This window comes from Pinus tabuliformis, chromosome 7, assembly GCF_031772625.1.
Source record: "Pinus tabuliformis cultivar Carrire ecotype Pingquan chromosome 7, CPIR1, whole genome shotgun sequence".
Lineage (NCBI taxonomy): Eukaryota > Viridiplantae > Streptophyta > Pinopsida > Pinales > Pinaceae > Pinus > Pinus tabuliformis.
In genome coordinates, this window is record NC_142293.1 from 199,678,770 (window position 1) to 199,693,244 (window position 14,475).

Below are 14,475 nucleotides of genomic sequence, written 5' to 3' on the forward strand. Positions count from 1 at the left end.
ACTTTCCAAGAGGATGGCCTGCATGCCGTTTGATTTCGTGCAATTTTATATCTAATCAAGTTCAACTATGGAACAGATCTTGAAGGATCGGCCAGAGCTGTCAGAATGGACTATGAAATATAACGCATTTGGCAGGGATCTTGAATTTTCTTGGCTTGCTCGCAATCTGCAGGTAACAAGCTTAAGCTATTTTTCATATTTCTTTGATGATTCATTTAAAATTAAATGAAAACATGACCAAAATTTGAACACATGTTTTCCTTTCCTAAATTTGTAATTTTCTGCGTAACGTGCTGCTTCTGGTTGCTTTTGGCAAGTTGTGTCTTCATTTTTTGCTTATGTTCATTACACAATGGACTTTCATGTCTTGCAGCCAATCCGCAATCAGAAAATACACTGGCATTCTTTAGATGGCCTTCCAAATAAGTGAGTTTATGGACCCTTTTATAACTCTATAATGAGCATAAATGTTTTATCTGAAAATCTACTGCTTATAAGTTATTTGGGGAGTCTCTTTCTAAGGTAGTGTCAATCAGTATCCTGTACCTAAACTTTTGTTTATTGAAATTTAAATCTCCCTCTTTACTCATCTAATCAATGCATTAAAATCCTAGAAGCCAATTTGATGACCACGACTCCAATTTTATCATGGGTGGTGGCCACTCCCATCATTCAATGTTTCATATAATAATGGAAAACTACTTACAAAGCTTGATTTTGACAACCCATATCTCATACATGCTTAATTTTCAATTTTTCACCTGAGGAAGAAAGATGTAATATTAAGATCATGTAGGGAGCTTTGTATTCTATGACATCAAAAATTCCTCAAGTAGATTTAGGATGTAACCAAAAAAGAAACAAACGGGTGATACTCACCTTCCCTTTTTGAAAGTTGTGCATAATTCAATGGTCACTTTGGCTTGCTTGTCGAGTCGCCAAATTGGCATCCTTTTCACCATTTGAAATACCCATAGCCTCATGCCTTCGCCCATCCATTGCTAGTTTTAACACATTTCTTCATGAATATGCCATAATAAGCCTACAAATGTGAAAGTAGGTAATTGTCATCATTTTCATTTATTTTTAACGAATTTGAAAGGATTACTTTAATTTTACTAATGACAGTTATGCTTAGTTCCTGTAGCTCCTATACAATTCCGGTAACCAGCGTTCGTTGTTAGTATATCTATGTAGTTCCAGGTGGAATTCCGGAACATGGGTTTTGTTTCGAGAGGTGATGACATGGTTTCATGTTATCTAGATTGTACCCAGGACAACTTTACGAAGCTCCAACTCATGATGAAAAAATTGGACAACTTGTGCTAGGCATAATTGAATGACTAACTTCAGGCGTGATTTTCAAGAAAACGAAGAAGAATATGAAAAATATGAGTCGTGTGGTTTGTTCAAAATGTCCCCAATTAGGTTACAGGCGAGGGGATTCTCCAAAAAGTGTGTATTGGGAGATACGTAGGGTTCTTTCAAGGGTATATTTTTGGTTGCGGACGTTGACAAGCTACGCCCCAATTTGAGCAATTTGTTAGCAAAACAAACCAAATCTAGTTATTCTCATATGAATAATCAGATCTTCAACCAAGAATACATAAAAGACAATATTTTGTGAACTAGTCATAATTTGCCAGTGACCAGTCCATATATGGGGGAATTGGTTCCAATTCGCCCCCTGCTCTTTTCTTGTATAAATGTATGGGCAGAGAGCAGTTTGGAGTTTTGGAGGAGTTTTTTAACCGTGATTGCTGTTAGAGGATAAGCTATAGATCTATAATAGAGGGGATTGCAGAAGGGAGGCTGCCAAATCCTTGTATTTTGGAAAATTTCTGATGACAACTAAGTAGCTCTCAAATTATTGTTGGATCAATGCAAATGTTGATTGTTAGTGTTTAAAGATCATTGTTGGACTAAGCTAATCTTGATTCTGTAGCCTCTTAGGCAACATGGTACAGGTTGGGAGGGCCCACCAACTCGGCCCACACTGCCCCATTCTTTTCCTTTCTTTGATGTAGTATAGTTTAGTTGCATTTATTTCACTTTAATAGATAGATGGTAGTTGGTTTGACTGCATTATTCACTTTAATTATCGAATGTTTTACTACTTGCAATTGTTGCTTAGTTGCAGAGGTGAGGTCAATCATTGAAGAATAGCTACACTAGATTGCAACTTTTTAAGGTTATATGAACGCACTGCTCATGTTGTGAAAGATTGTAATAAGAAGAAAGGGCTCTGTATCAACACCTAGTGATCCCTTTAGTTACGTTTTTAATTTAAATTGGTTGCTTAGTATGTTGCTCACTGAAGGGATCCCAACTTGCATTCTAACCTTGTCACTTGAGGACTTTTCCAAAGGTGTCCTGAGGAGGTTATAACTTGAGAGCAGGGGCTTTGTGTGCAACCCCAATGATCACCATACCACATCGCTTTTTTTCTTTCTTTTTGCTACTTGCATTTAAATTGTTGTTTTTGTTAATTTTTCACAGTGTTCTATGCTAATATAATCACTTTAAACAATTTCTTTCAACTTCAATCACCCTAATAACAGATAAGCAATTATGGATAGAACAATAAACAATAAATGCACAATAGAAGATAGCCAAGCACAATGAGACACAGAGATTTGGTCAAAGACTAGGGAAAAACCGTACAAGGGGGAAAACCCTTAATCAATTCTTCTTCTATTAGTCAATCAATGTTCAGCATGAGATACATCAGTCCAATAATACATCTAAAAGCCAGTCAAAGTCAAATCTTTGACTATCCCAAAGCAACCAATCCAAAACTAATCCAATGAGCGAGAAATAGTTAAATCTGGTCAAAGATACCAGTTTGCAATTTTTAGTGTGTGGTGGTACAGTCGATAACAATCAACGGTCTGCAAAAGTCAATGGTCAAACTACCCAAAAAAGTTCAGTCGACCTAGCATTAAATTCAACCTTCCTTGCTCAGTCAAACTCAGTCAAAACAATGACAAGATTCCTTCCTACAATTCGGTCAAACTTCCATAGTCAACCTGTGGTCAAACCCTAGATCCAACCTGTAGTCAAAGTGCCTAGAACAGTTCGGTCAAAGTCTCTAATTTGGCCTCGAAGATCAATAAGAAATTTGGTCAAATTAGATTAAATTAGCCCAAGTCAAAGAGAGTGAAGCGAACAAAGTTCCTTCTACAAATTAATTACTCCAAAAGACTTGGAATATCAAGATATCCATGAGGATACAAATATTATATATTAAATGTATGAATAAGAATGAGAATGATTTACAATGAGAGGCTTGCTTATATATCAAGCAAGTGTCTCTTCATAAAGAGTCATGTCTCATTTAGACATGCCTCTTCAACCCAATTACTACTTAACTAATTATTATTTATGATTATTATCATTTACATTATATTTATATTATTTATATATTTTATTCGTTACATTGCCTCCTTCCTCAAAAAGCTTTGTCCTCAAAGCTTGTCGATGAAAAAAGTTTTGATCTCTTTTTCGGCTTTGAAAGTCTTTCTCTCTTGGAACAGTCATCTTCGTCGATACAAGCTGATATGATCTTCTTAGTGACAAACAAAATTGTCGCACTGAGAAGGGATCAGACCATCCCAGATTAATTTTCTGTATAGTATTCTGATCACTGGAATTTTGTAACGACTTGTCAGCGTAAGACGGGATGGATGTTACGTCATTATTCTCTGAAACATTAATTTACTGTCTTTGGTTTGAATGGTCCTGATACGTAGCTTGGTTGATTTGTCTACTCTCGTGATTCAGATGCCGATATAAAGTTTTTAGATTTTCTTTTGGTGAAGATGTTGTTGAATTGGTTATGGAACATTCACTTGGGATGTCCATTGTCTGAACTGCAACATCTAAGTGTGTCGTTTCTTCAACTGACTTGTCTTCTTGAGTTGTCATATTCACTGGATCGGTATTCGTTCCCTTATTTTCAACTTGAACTGTTGTGACTGGAGATTTCGATACTTCTTCTTGAGTGACTTGTTCCAACTTATCTTTTAATGCTTTCTTATCCTCCTTAAGTTTCTTAGTTTGATTGAGCAGACTTTGATTATGGTTTCTCAGACGTAAAATTTCTTTGGTTTCTGATTTATCAACCTTATTTTCAGTGTTTTGAATTTTAAGATTTTCATCTTTTAGATCTTTGATTTGTTCTAATAAATTTTTATTAAGGTTCTTTAAACGCAAAGCTTCCTCTTCTTGTTCTGATAAGTGCTTTTTGAGTTCTTTTTTTGTGACCTTAGCCTTCTTCACTTGCGCAAGTAATTTTTCGACGTGGTCCTTGAGACGAGAATTTTCTTCGTCCTTTTCCATTATTTCTTTGTAATGCATATCCACAAGTCCAACATATTGTTGCTTAAGTATTGTGATTTCTTGTTTTACATCTCTTTGGAATTGTTTTTGTTCATTTCTTAGAGATTCCATTTTTTTTCACTTCTTTTATCTTCCTTTTTCTTTTTCTTTTTCAACAATTTATTTATTTTCTATATATATATATATATATATATATTTTTTAATTTTTATATGTTATATTCTCTCTCCTCTTTCTTCTTTTTTTCTTTTTTACTCTCTTTTTATATAATTTATAATATATATATATATTTTAAATATATTTTTTTTCACTCTTTTAATAAATTTTTTTATATAATAATAATTTTTTTTATATATAATTATAAATTATATATATTATATAATTTTAATTTATATATATTATAAAATTATAATTATATAAAATTTATATATACTTTTTTGAGACCCACTTTTCCTTTTATATGTAACTATATAAGGCTTATATAGTATCATTTTTTATAATTATAATATATTTTTTTTCTCAGAAAATTTGGATGAGAAGTGACTCTTGGTACGGTCACAATCTTTAGATTTGAATGATTAAAATTATTTAGACCACACCTTTTTTCTCCAATGTTATCAAAGTATCTTTTACTTTTAAAATACCATGGGCAATTGCCATGGGTTGTTTCTAAAACCATGAGCTTCTCCACATAAAAAGTTTTAAATATCTCTTGGTATGAGATTTTGTATCCCTTTTGTTTTTTATTTTACTTTTAAAATACCATGGGCTATTACCATGGTTTGTTTTTAAAACCATGGGCTTCTCCACGTAACAAGTTTTAAATATTCTTGGTATGAGATTTTGTATCTGTTTTGTTTTTTCTTTTACATTTTTTTTTCTTCTTCTTTTTTTAATTTTATTTACTTATATATATATATATTTTTTGGTTAATTTTTTTTTTTGTTGGCCAAGGGCCTAAAAAAACGGAGAAAATGAGAAACTCCCCAATTCTGAGCAAAATGCTTCAATTGTACGACAACAAGGTTGACGAATTTGGATAGCCAAGGACCTAGATAGTAGAATGAGCTCTGTGCACCGGTTAAGCAACCTAGAGAACCGAACTGCTCTGATACCATGTAATATCCCTTATCAGAGATATCCCTCAAACATAAGCAAACTCCAACCAGAGAAATAACAGTAGTGCAACATACAATAATGCATACATGGAATATAAGCAGGTACTCGAGAAATGCAGAGAGAAATGCTAAGCCATTTATTATACTGAGTAATGGAAAGAGTACATGTTAAAATTGGCAACTAGGGAAAAAATTCATGTGGGTCATCTTATTCATGGCTGATAATATTTTTATTAGATTCCTCTCGTCGAGAGGTGTAGGATTGATATAAAGATCATCCGATTCCGATAAGTATTCATGGATATATGAATTTATTTTGATTATGGAATTATTATCAAGCTGACGTACAACTCGTGTAGGCTCAGAAGCCCAACAGTCGCGTCTATTCAAATACCAACGTTGTGTATAAATATAAGAGGACTTTTTCTCATTTGGACTCACTCATCTCATCACATCTCTCTCTCTCTCTACTGCGCAGAAATAAGTCTTCTCTACTGCGCAGAAAAGGGTCTTTCTCTCACACATGTGAAGTCGGAAGCTGTTGAACCTGAAGTTGCAACTGCAGATCCAAAGTTTGACCAGCGTTGACCATCAAATCTTTTCCTTAGAAATACACTGTAGGTCCATTTGGATCTCCTCTGAAAGCCGCAACTTTTTGTGGTGGAATGAAGTCAATCCGACGGACGGTTTGCAAGATATCAACTGCGCTAGTTTGAAGCCGGAAATTGCCGAAACTGAAGCTGCAAATGTAGAAGTAAATATTGACCTGTGTGGACTAGAAGATCTCCTCATCTGAACTGCGTTGTAGGTTCATCTGAACCTCCTCTGGAAGCTGCAACTTTTGGTGGTGGAATCAAGCCGATCCGACAGTCGGTTTGTGAGATATCGTCTGCCCTAGTTTGATGATGAAGCCGCTAATGTTGATGCTGCTGATCTAGGGTTTGCTACTGCTGATATGAATAAGATTTATTGTACTATTTCTCTCTGCTGAATTATTGAAGATAAAAGAAGATTTGATGAAAGGGTTTCCCCACACATTGTGGGGTTTGTCCCTGGCTAGCCGCCACATCTTGTGTCTCTTGTCTTGGCTTGTTTTCTGTCGGTTGTTTAATGTTCTATCTGCACTTTACTTTATGTACATGTGATTGCTAATCTGTGGAATATAATAAGAAAAATAAGTAATCTGTTATAAGCATAGAACATACCATAACTTAACATGGTATCAGAGCTGAGGTGAAGACAAAGCCTAAGCAAGAGCAAGAGCAATCACCGAAAAGAAGATTGGCAAAGCTATCCTAAAAGAACGATGGGGTCCTCAACACTCTTTCCTGCCGAAGACGAGCTCCGTGAGAAAGCTGACTATCACGGATGGAAGATGTCTATCGATCTAACCCTTGAGGATCAAGGAGTGTTGGATCATGTGAGAGGCAATCTTGTTGAGTCTCCATCAAATGAACCTCCTGCTGCCAGGTACAAATGGAAGAACGGAGAAATTAAAGCGAAGAAGATCATCCGAGACTCTATCGACAAGCGCTTGGTGGCGTACATCTCTGATCTAGACACCTCCAAGGAAATCTACGATAGACTGGTGAGTTTATTTAAAGTTAATGATGCAAATCAAGTTTTGTTTCTTAGAAATAAGCCAAGGGAAATCAAGAAGGGTAAATATGAGAGTATGCAGGCATACTTCTTAAGAATTATTGAGATGAAGAATGCTCTCCTATCTATTGGGGAGACTATTACTGACAGGGAAATGGCACTCACAACTCTTGGAGGATTACCATCCGAATGGTATATGTTCAGGACTACTCTTCTTACTCTATTGCTTTTAACTCCAATCTATCTTACCGTCTTCTAGCTTGAGTGTTTGACAAACACTTTCTTCCCTACGAAGTGGATATCTTATCCCTTATCCCGTAACTAGGATACTAAAATTAGGTTCATACCCAATCATGGCACATGCAATACATCTGTAGTGCTGGTGCTTGCTCCTAACTCCCTCTGAAAGTCGATGCTACCTCCCTCTACAGAAGTACACTTTGTTCTGTTTCCCATTGTAATCTGGAAGTTCATCTGCTCCTCCTTGGAGCTAGAGAAATATTCTCTAACACCTGTCATATGAGCTGATGTTCCACTGCCTATATACTAGATACCCCGTGAAGCTGAACCTGATAAGCAAACAAATTCATCCTCTAACCTGGAAGACAAATTTGAAGCCTCTTGAATGTCAATTCTGTCCATGGTTACACTGAGGAATTTACAGTGTGCTATTCCTCTTTCCACCCGATGCTAATTTTGCGATTCCAAACTGCAACAAAACCCTTTGCGTCCAACCAGAAATCTGCTCAGCAAAAATCTAAGCTGCTGTTGCTCCCTCTTACTGATGGAATCACTGTCTTGGGCAAATCGATTTTTTCTGCCAATCTTGCAATGAAAATCGAACTCCTGCCCAACAATTCAAACTTCTTGTCCTAGGCTCTGCACAGTCTCTTTGGGAATTTCGATCTGTTGCTCCCTTTGAACAACGAAATCCCTCTCTCCACTATTGAGCTTCCTGACTGATCACTTAAGCTCTGATACCATGTGAAAATTTCATCTATTGCAGTAACTGGAAATTATTCTCCTAACTGTAAATTTAATTATGCAGTTTATTTGCTACGACAAACAATGAATAAATCACTACTGCAATTTTTACCATAAAAGTACTGCGGAAAATAAAATATTGGAAATTGAGAAATTCTAACACACACTCAAAAATTAAACACAATTGTTTTTGCACAATTGCCCTCGTAAAAGCCCAACTTGGGAAAACCGGTGCAACACATGAGGGTTTTATTATTATTCTTCAACAACAAATTTGAGTACAATAATTTGGATGCTCTATTGGCAATCCAATCTAGGAAAAATACTGGCAAAATTATCGTGAGAATTTTCCCTCACCCCATAGCTGGTTTCTGTGCCTGGAATTGCCTCCCTAGCCACATGCAATCCCTTCTGCGTCAACTTATGCGCGGATCCTACTGCAACTGCCTCTGGAAACCTCTGAAATCCTTAGCTCTATCTTTGTTTGGCTCTAGAACTGACTCACTGCGTCATCTAACCAAAATCATGGCCTCCAAGTGCTGAATCACTAGCTCCTCTAGCTAGATCAAACTCACTACTGCTATGCCTATGCAATCCTTGTGCAAACCCTCTAGGAATTTTGCACTCCCTCTCATTGCCTCTTCTAGAACTGGAAGGCTTCCTCTGGAAATGCTGCTGACCTTCTCTGCCACTTGCTACCCACCCTGTGACTCACTTTTCTTTGTTGAATCTCTGTTACTGAGAAAATCGACTACCTGGGCAACTGAGTATCTGCATTGGTGTGTTCTCCATTTACCCATCGACTAATTCTTATAATCTTTTGTTGGAGTACCAATGGCCAAGATTAGAACTTAATCAAGGGCCCAAATTAATTCCCTGTTGACCCGTGTGAGTTTCTAGAGGATTCTCACCTTATCTCAATTAATGTTGATTAATTAACTATATTCCCTAAGTTTAGACTTAAGAAATATTTAAAAATCGGCAATAATGTAATTGAGATACTTCTTGGTGGAATTTTCAAAAACGATTTCTCGGTTTTGGAGATCTCATGTATTCTAGCCTCTCCACCAAATTTCGTGGCTAGAACACATATGATGCTACAAAAACTAACACTTTCAAGTTTCAAGAGTTCCTTTCTTTAGATGAAGCATTAATGGCTTGAAGAACTAGATGATGGCTAATGACGGGGGTATAGCTCATGCTAGACTTTTGCACACATGCTAAATAATATCCCGACCATCTTTTTCTTTTTACATTTTCTTTTATTGTGGCTTTATATGCTTTTAACTTTCTTTTCATTGCATCAACTTCTTGGGGCCAAGTTTTTGGACCCTGACTCAAGGATGTGGATGAAGGGTGCCAATCCCAATGACCAATGACTACCAGCTTGAAGAATGGAGATGATAATAGGAAGAGATGAAGAGTGATAAGTATGGATTATCTTTGACACACTACATCAATTAGTGCCTTCCTAAACCCTTAGGCCTCAGAGGAGGTCCATTGGACTATAGTCAAAGACTAACATCCTAGGTGAAGTGTGTGAACAAGAATACAATCGAGATTGGTCATTCATCCAGTTTTCCCTGTTATCCATATTAGTATGCCCATAACATTAAATGAAAGCACATGATTGCAAGAATGATTAAAATTACTTGCCAATAGGTGACCCATCTTCCTCCAAGAAGAAATGCTAGATGGAAGAGAGATCTGACCAGAGCAATAGGTGGAGAATTTTGGCATAATGCTATGTGCTGATTATCATAGGGCTGCTGGCTGGTTGGCTGTCCAAAGAGGAGACAAAATTTCTCCTAGGTGTTACTGACTTTTTGGTGGACACATTATCAAACAAGGTAGTCATTGTAATTAGTCTTTTAATGTTAATGAGAAGTTACATGATTGCTTCTCTAAATTTCTCGCTTTCTGGTTTTGATTTACAGAATTAGAATTTCTCAGATCTACAGCCCATTGCTTGTTGGATTGATATGATATTCTGATATGGAGTGTTTACACTTCTGATCTATACTCACATTTTAGTTTTAAAAAATGTGATGTTTTGAATGGTATCTATTAATTTATTTTGTTTCATCTGCAGGGTAAAATTTTTGAATGTGGATTTGCTATCATGAATTAATTTAACTATATGGGCGCCCTCCTGTAGGCTTGATGCTACCAATGGGTGTTTTAAGCTAGCACAAATCTGTCATGAGAAAGATGATCTAATAGATGGTGCTCCTAAGTGATACTTGAGAATAATTACTTCTCTGATAAACAGCGCTAGGCACCTCTCTTCTTGGAATCCAGAAGGAATGGTCAGATATACTTGTCATTCAGAAATAGACAAAATCGATGAGATGAGTGTGGCCATGATAGATCAGAAACCTACCAAACGTCCTTGACTGAGTAAAGAATGAGAGAAGTTTGGAAAAAACTAATTGGAGTGTGAGAGAAGATTGGAAAAAACTAATTGGAGTGTGGACATAGTTTAGATAAAAATTTAAAATGTACCATAAAAAATTCTTATCAAATCCAACATAAAATATCCTCGAGTGTATCACAATCTGAATTTGACTAATCTTTGTATTTTTTCAGATATATTCATTGCCAAACATAAATATTCAATATCATGTCTTGTACTATTTGTAGAGCTAAGAACACTTCTAAGTATCTCGTACTGTTTTTATAGCTAAGCCCACTTTTAAGTATCTTATACAAGGGGTAGAGAATTGTGTATTTAGGTAGCAACATTATTAGTTCTAGTGTTATGTGTTAAGATAAAGACATTTATTGTGGGTCTTTGAATAAATTATTCATTCTGTTATTCATGTATTGCACCATGAGGATAACTGTAGATGTGAGGACTAGAAATAAATGAATATAAAGAGGATTTCTAAAACTTTTTCATGTCATTCTCTGAACACAGAGGGGCTGTGCGCTTTTATCCCAGAGGGTCAACCTCATGTGGTGTTGAAGTAAGTTAAATTCAATAAATTGCTAAACCTTTAATTCATCATATTAATTGACTTTTTCTCTCATTGTTTTAAAAATTGCCTGTTATGATATTCTGCCACCCAAGCTATAATAAAGACCAGTGCAGCTGACTTCAATTATCTTGCAGCTTACTATATCTTATGAAGTTCCTCAAATCCTTGCAGGTGTTGCTTCAGTAAGTACAACTCTTTCCCATCATTTGGCTTTTTACAATTATGACCTTGGGTCATATGTCAATTCGTTTTTGATATATTTTGGTAACAACAGATCACATTGTAGGGCATGTATCCAATGGTTTCTTTTTGTTAGTTCTACTGATTACTAGATTTCTGCATAGACCACCTATTTCCTAGTAATCAACATGTTTATTTTCATGTTATGACTTCAATAGTTCTAGCTTATAAGACCTTCCTGGCATGTTAGTAGTTGTCTCTGTAGTAAAACATATATCCTCATGGGCATGTAGCTTATCTAAATTCTTGGGTTTGATAATAAAGGATAACTGATTCTTATTATTTGAGTAGATACAGAATCTTTGTAAAGGTTAAATTATCATATCATTTACAATTTATTTTTTTTACAACTAAAATGAATTTAATATTTTAATTTGTGTTTCGGCCATGATCCTATCATTTGAAAAGCCTTTTGGTGAAGGGAAAAAATGATGTAAAATATGTTATGATAAGTATTATAAGAATTGAACTTGGGCATTGTTACTGCCCAAATTTAATGTGTGTGATAAAAGCCCCAATCCACAATGCACAATTTGATGGGAACCGTGTAGGAAGGTTATCACTTGTTACCTCGGTAACTTGTCCTCTTACTTTAGGTTGGCTCTCCTCAGACTCAAGCGGGACTTCCCTAAGAGGATTAGTAAGGCTTAATCAAATGAGTACAAGGTGATGTTGATGGTAGCCTAAGTAAAATAATGTTTGGAGATTTTTTGGGTTTTTCAGGAAAAGGGAATAAAGGGTGATGGAGGAATATGAAGATCAGTGCCAATATCCTTCTAGGGCTTAGAGTTAGGAGGAATCAAATGGCAAGATGAGATCACGAATAAAACCCTCTTAAATTGGCTATTTGGTGTTGGTGGATTAGGGCAAGAGGTTAGAACTCGATAGCTAAATTAACCCCTTGTCTAATTGAGAAGATATCACGAAATCATGGCCCCACTAGAAGGGATACATGTACGGGGAAAGTCTTCAACGACTATCACAAGCAATTGGATTTCATCCTTGATGGTTGCTGAACCTTGGTTAAAAGCTTCATGAAATTGGCCCTGTTGACCAATACGTGTCAACGACCCACAACAGTGCACCCCCTTTTTCGCAAAAGGGATAACGCTTGATCGATGTGTTCATGTCGGCCAACTATCATCATCAGCCTGACTTCCAATATGTTTTGTAAACCCATTCTGCATGTGTATAATGTAAATAATCTCAATAGACCCGTGTCATGTATGTAACGACCTAGGTAAACCTACCTCTCTAGTGACGATCTCCACTATAGGAGGTTTTTCGTCTCATCGTTTTATTTTCGAATAATTGGCAGAGTTTTTCCCTCTAGTCTTACCCCAAAGCTAGAATGGATTTTGTCACTAGGATTTTAGGCGAGTCCTAGTGTTCTAGATCGAGTTTATGTAAAAGTAATTTGGAAATAATCCTAACTATTTGGTTAGGTTATTTTATTACAAATTGCTTGGTCCGTTGGATTATATTTGTGTTGCAGAAATGGGTAGTCTGTGAGGGTCTATTACAAATGGGCTTTCCCCCTTACGATGTAAAAAATATGAAAATCATAATGTAAAGTGTTTTGAAGTTTGGAAAAATAATTTATCCTCTCATAGGTTAATTAATTAACTTTTCTAGCAAAAAATTAATTAAAATCCTCAGGCAGAAATTTAATTAATTCTAGGTCCTAGGTAAATTTAAATTTTCCAAAGGAAAAATTCGTCGGTCCTAAAAAATTAAATTTTAAAAGGTCTCGGGACTAAGGTAAACTAATTATTTTGCTAAATTTGAAACCTTTGATCCCTGGGGTTAAGTCAAAGTCAAATTTTTGGGGAAATAAACTCAAAATTTCTATTTTTGAGTAAATTAAAATACTTTTAAATAAAAATTTCGAATTTCCTCAATATTTAAATATTTCAACGGATGTGACTAAAAGAAATTTTAATTTTCATCAACAGTCGAGATTGCTTTGACGAGGATCACTCGAACTATCGGTTGGAGGATTTATCTTTAAATATGAGGTCATTTGCTAGTTGATCCATCCAATCTTTGAATTGTGTACTAAGCTTTCAAGCTCTCTTGTATACTATTTTCTGGAATTAATGCAAAAGTCTTCGGGGTTTCAACTTGAGGTAGTGTTTCTTTTCATGAATCTATGGTAACAATGTTTTAATTTCTGCTTAATACTATGTGAAAACTATCAATCAATAACTCTCTTAGAATAATATGAATACATGTATCTTATTCAGTTTGTTGGATCTAGGGTAACATTTTTAATTTTGATTGAAGTAGAATGTATTTTTATTTCTTCTGAATTTTATTGTTGTTCTATTTCTCTACTTGATTTGATGGTTGATCTAGTGTTTGTAGGAGATTTCTCAGGTTTTTGTTGAGCGTTTGCGGATAGTTCTCGGTTGGACCAGCCAACTCTCAACATATGTTTTCTGAAGAGCCTACCTCATATAAGCTTCAGGATTTATCTAACGATAAATTCTTTTTCTGCGGGGTGCTTTTGAGCTAGTACCTTTCTAAAAATTTAAATATCTTTTATAATTTGTGCAAAATTGATAGATCTGGCTAGAAAGAGCTCTTAGATCTACATATCTGAGAGTGGAGTCAGGCTCATACTCGTCAAATCTGATAGATCTGTAATTTATTTCTATAGATTTGACATTTATTTTCGAATTTCTAACATTTGGATTTTGTTTTTATGATTTGGGGTTTTAAGCATGCTTGTAATTATTTATTTATTTTGTAGATAATTTTTAGATTTCAAAATTGTAAATATTGTTTTGATTTAAGTTTTAATTTTTTGTAGTTTAATTTTTTTGACTTAGATGTAACTTTTTTTTTTTTAATTTTTTGTTTTTTTGTTTTTTTTTTTTCTCACATTCAAAACTTAAAAATAGTTTCTCTAATTTGTATCTATATATACTAACCTTTCACCTTGTATTATTTCACTAATCCATTGCATTTTAAAATTCTTTCTTGTATATATAATTTCTTGTTTTTTTTTTCAAATTTTGTAAATATTTTATTTCAAATTTTAATAATTGTAAATATTTTGATTTTTTTTTTTTGATTTGGTAAATAATTCTTTCCATATATTCGTGAGTGTTTTCTTCTTTAGATGAAGCCGTGGATATTGGCATTAATTTTATGAAAGGTGAAGCTGTGGATAGATTTTCAAAATTTTTTTGGGTCTACAGGTTCTATG

At 35.0% G+C, this 14,475-nt stretch overlaps 1 protein-coding gene across 5 annotated transcripts in view; it reads left to right on the forward strand.

Moving 5' to 3' along the window:
• Positions 1-14,475, forward strand: part of LOC149246539 (uncharacterized) — a 161,853-nt gene that overhangs the window by 72,306 nt on the left and 75,072 nt on the right. For 4 of the 5 annotated variants that reach the window (XM_089457961.1, XM_089457962.1, XM_089457965.1 and 1 more), the window contains exons 3-6: positions 77-172; positions 374-426; positions 10,961-11,009; positions 11,156-11,203. In XM_089457961.1, coding sequence (XP_089314087.1) covers positions 77-172; positions 374-426; positions 10,961-11,009; positions 11,156-11,203 — 246 coding nt within the window. Of the gene's footprint in view, positions 1-76; positions 173-373; positions 427-10,960; positions 11,010-11,155; positions 11,204-13,628; positions 13,722-14,475 lie in introns of those variants that run through there. The other variant, XM_089457963.1, reaches the window with a different exon arrangement.